At 37.4% G+C, this 4,174-nt stretch overlaps 1 protein-coding gene across 3 annotated transcripts in view; it reads right to left on the bottom strand.

Moving 5' to 3' along the window:
• Positions 1–2,580: 2,580 nt before the first annotated feature.
• LOC135216155 (uncharacterized) overlaps positions 2,581–4,174 on the bottom strand; it is a 22,338-nt gene continuing 20,744 nt past the window's right edge. For 2 of the 3 annotated variants that reach the window (XM_064251267.1, XM_064251265.1), the window contains exon 6: positions 2,581–2,993. In XM_064251267.1, coding sequence (XP_064107337.1) covers positions 2,936–2,993 — 58 coding nt within the window. In that variant the 3' untranslated portion in view covers positions 2,581–2,935. The remainder of the gene's footprint in view (positions 2,994–4,174) is intronic. The other variant, XM_064251266.1, reaches the window with a different exon arrangement.

The following is a 4,174-nucleotide window of genomic DNA, read 5'->3' as shown; positions in this document are numbered from 1 at the left end:
GTTATTTAACTGGTAGGCATAGATCATCCATCGCCAAAACTAGAGGATAGGATTGCACAGAGAAATGCAAGCACAATGGCCAAGATTTTCCTCTCAGAAAGAGACTCCATCTCGAAGAAAAGAGCCAGAGAGGAACTTGCTAAACATCCAGAGATTCAAAGTCCGAGTTCCTATGGTAAGGACCAAAGCGACAACATTAAGAGCCTAGGTATGGCAGATATACTGTTGCAAAGTCCAGACACAACACAGGGCACACAACATCTACCACCCTGGAAGAAGGACACTGCAACATATAAATACACAAACCTACCAAGAGCAAAAGAAGACTGCACAAGAGAAGAGCTAAGAGCTGTAGCCTATGAGTCAGTCAGGAATACTGAGATCATGGGGGCACAAACATACTACACTGATGGCACTGTAGATCCCGAAAATCAAATCACGGGAGCTGCAGTATTTTCAAGAAAATTCACAGCCTGCTGGAGGACCTCCAACCATGCCTCCACTATGCAGACAGAATTAATAGCAATAAGACAGGCACTGCTATACTCGCTAGAGAATGAAGAAGGGCCTGTAATCATCCACACTGACTCAAAGTCCTCAATGCAAGCCTTGCAACAACAAAAAAACAAAGAGAACAAGGCACTGCTGCATCAGCACAGCGAAAGAGGAAGACCTGTCACCTTAAACTGGATACCCAGTCATATAGGAATTCCAGGTATTGAGAGGGCCGATGAGCTAGCCAAAAGCACAAAGCACATTGACAGAGTGCAAATACACATATAACCTGCACTGCAACAAGTCAAGAATCCAATGAAACCACTCTGCAAAGAAAACCTGCTAAAAGACCATCACAAGTGGATAGAAAAGAACTCACCGTCTGCCAGATGGTATAAGTGGTCGACCGATCTAGTGCCTCCTCCCATAGACAGGCACACTCCAAGAAAACTTGCTGTGATCATCCACAGACTCAGGCTAGGATACAAAGCCTGCTGGGAAATTGTGGAAAACAGTGTCAGACCATGCGAACACTTTGAGGAAGAAACACAGCAACCACTCCTTTGCTGCCTGCTGGAGTGCAGAGAAACAGCACGACTAAGAGGTGTAACACAAATAGATTTAAATTCACAAGATGCTGAGCATGCAGCTGCCACAGTCACAAAAACGATCATTGAAAACTTAGAAGAGCATGCCCAGATGCTCTACAACCTACCTCCACCAAGGTAAAATAAGCTAAAGTGACATAAATCACCCTCGTCACATCCCCTCACTGTAAGGCTCTATCCACATCATCCACTATCATTCTTCTAAACTTTACCTACCACTGAAATCCTTCTGCAGGGACCCAAAGGAGTAAAGGGTTGGACAACCCCACCTGCACAGTTTCTCTAATATTCGAAAGCCTTACATTTTTCAAACTTCTACTTCAATATGAAATGATGGCCCTCTTTTACCGATACCATCATCCGTCCCCTGTTCACTCCTATCTCTACAACTAAAAATATTTCCAACTTCACAAACTTAACCATGCACCTAATGAATCTTTTCAGATCACCTACGGGCCGAACAAAGGAAACGCCCGTGCCAACAAGAAGCGTTGGCTTAATACAACACCAACAACATCATCCATCAGTGGCATTTGATTCTGACTTTGGATAGTTTATCAAGCACCGTTTTCTCTAAGTTTTAACATAGAAAACGTAATTTTGTGAAAATATGTTTTGTGGAGGACTAAACTAATTTTGAAGGCCTCGTTCAAATGCAAGTTACAAGTCTGTTTTGTGGAGGACTAAACTAATTTTGAAGGCCTCGTTCAAATGCAAGTTACAAGTCGTTGGTTGGACAGAGATAGACCGGAGTTGACATCAGACCACCTACTCCCTTTCACGTCTCAACAAACTTACCCTTGGGAAGGCGTCCGTAATGGCATAAGGCCCTCTTGGTTAAATTAAAGACTGCTACGGTGGCCTGGTTCCCTCCATTCGCCGACCATAATGTTTACCGCGTTTAATTTATGTTGTTCTTTATGTTTATGTCCTTGGCTTATGGTTATGATATTTACCGTCTTTTGTTTATGTTTTTACGCTCATACCAAAGGAGATGGTGCTAAACACGACGCCTATTTTGCATGACAGCTGGTTGTTCCCGCAGTGGAGGGTCGCGGTGGCTCTCTCTCTCTCTCTCTCTCTCTCTCTCTCTCTCTCTCTCTCTCTCTCTCTCTCTCTCTCTATATATATATATATATATATATATAATGTGAAATATGCTGGGGTTCACAACAGCATCCAAATTATCGTCTGAAACAGTAACAAAATACGCAACCATTTCCTTTCAGTTAAATTTGGAAACGAAATGTGGCCCATCATATATATATTATATACAATTTTTTATATTATTTTTATATTTATTATATATATATATTTTATATAATTATAAATTATATATTATTTAAATTATATTTAATATATAATATTATATATATATTTATATAAATTATTATAATATATAATAATTATATATAATATATAATATAATATATATTTAGGTAAGTTTTTCGTTTAGGCATCACACACATATACGGGAAACGAAAATAACATTGTGGTGATGGGCGACTGCTTCTTTATGAAACAGAAATATATATTTTCACTCACGAAGTTTAACACGAAAGACAATTGTAATTTAAATTTTTTTTATTTTGGAAGGCAGATACCTAAATTTTTTTAGAATTTACTCAATGCTAAACATTTATAAGCAGTAAAAATGAGGCAAATCTTGACAAACGTGCGTGGTGCGGCATACGTTCTGTTGGAAGGCAGATGCCTAAATTTACGTTCTGTAAATAACTCAGCTTTCATGACAGGGAACGTTACCATCAGTAATTCCTCTATATATAATTCACGAAGGATCTGTCGTCGCAAAATCCTTACGTTTTCCATCATCACCACCAGGAATCCATGTCGTACACAGTTCCTTTGTGAACTTCATCATATTTGCCCCTGAAAAGAATGATTAGAAATAATATAAGAATTTGCACTGTTTCTAGGAGCACACTCTTCTGCATGGGGCCTGGAGCTACTTCAGCCTCTAGTTTTTCCAGATTCCTTTTCAGGGATCATGGGATCGCACAGTGGGCCAGCAGGTGGACAAAATTAAATTTTTGACTTTTTCAAATTATCATGAGAGTCATAAAAATAAAAAATACATACATTAGTGACAAAGGAATACAATATCATAGATTGCAGTGTTTTACAGGCTTAAACATGACTAAACAAGTTGTTCTTGGCTGCACACTGTTTTTCCATACAAAAACATTTTATTGTTTCTTTAGCCACGGTTTATGAAAGGTGTGTTGTGGAGTAAACTCACATTTCAAAATTACTTTTTTGTGCATTATTGAATGTATTAAAGGTCTTGATCTTTATATTTATGATCTAAATGTTGGATGCAACAGTGTTTGATGTAAGTCCCTTAAAATTTGTTGAAAATTTTAGGCTTATAAAAGTTTATGATAGAGCACAAAAAATTACAAAGCTTTGCAAAGATTTCCAATCGTGTTAAATGGTAGATAATTAAGTCCCAAACAATAGGACAAAATACTTTTTGCCACTAACTGCTACTTTTTTTACAGTGAATATAATTGTCTGGACAACTATGAAAAAAATATTAGCAAAAGATGAAGATATCAGCTTTAAGAGTAATAATGAGCCATTATATCTTTTTATTTCAGATATAGGACAATAACAAGGTGCATGAAAATGGATGTTACTAACCAATATCTGTTTAATGAAGCTAGTGAAGCGATAAAGAATGGATATATGCATAGTTTTCATGATGGTAAACTACATAATTTTCTGCTTGGAAAGATTGAAAATATTATACGTGATGACACTATAGCAACAAATATTGTGATTAACTTTCTGAAAAACATAAGAATTTAGTGTAGAAGTGTTATCAGAACCAGAAAGTTATTTCTAAGTAAGTACCAAGGTTGGCTTGAAGCGAAACTGTATCAAAACCCAGAAAATGAAACTCCTAAGAAATCTCGAGGACGACCTACAACAGAGAAAACAAAACGAAGGAAAACTGCAGAGCTTGTTAACATATCTCCTCATAGGCTCACATATGCTACATCAAGAGTTCTAAGAAAGAAATGACAATCAAGAAGGGCTAAATCTTT

This window comes from Macrobrachium nipponense, chromosome 6 (assembly GCF_015104395.2).
Source record: "Macrobrachium nipponense isolate FS-2020 chromosome 6, ASM1510439v2, whole genome shotgun sequence".
In the NCBI taxonomy this organism is placed as follows: Eukaryota; Metazoa; Arthropoda; class Malacostraca; order Decapoda; family Palaemonidae; genus Macrobrachium; species Macrobrachium nipponense.
Note: the sequence above shows the minus strand (reverse complement) of the source record. Positions and strands in the feature narration are given on the sequence as shown.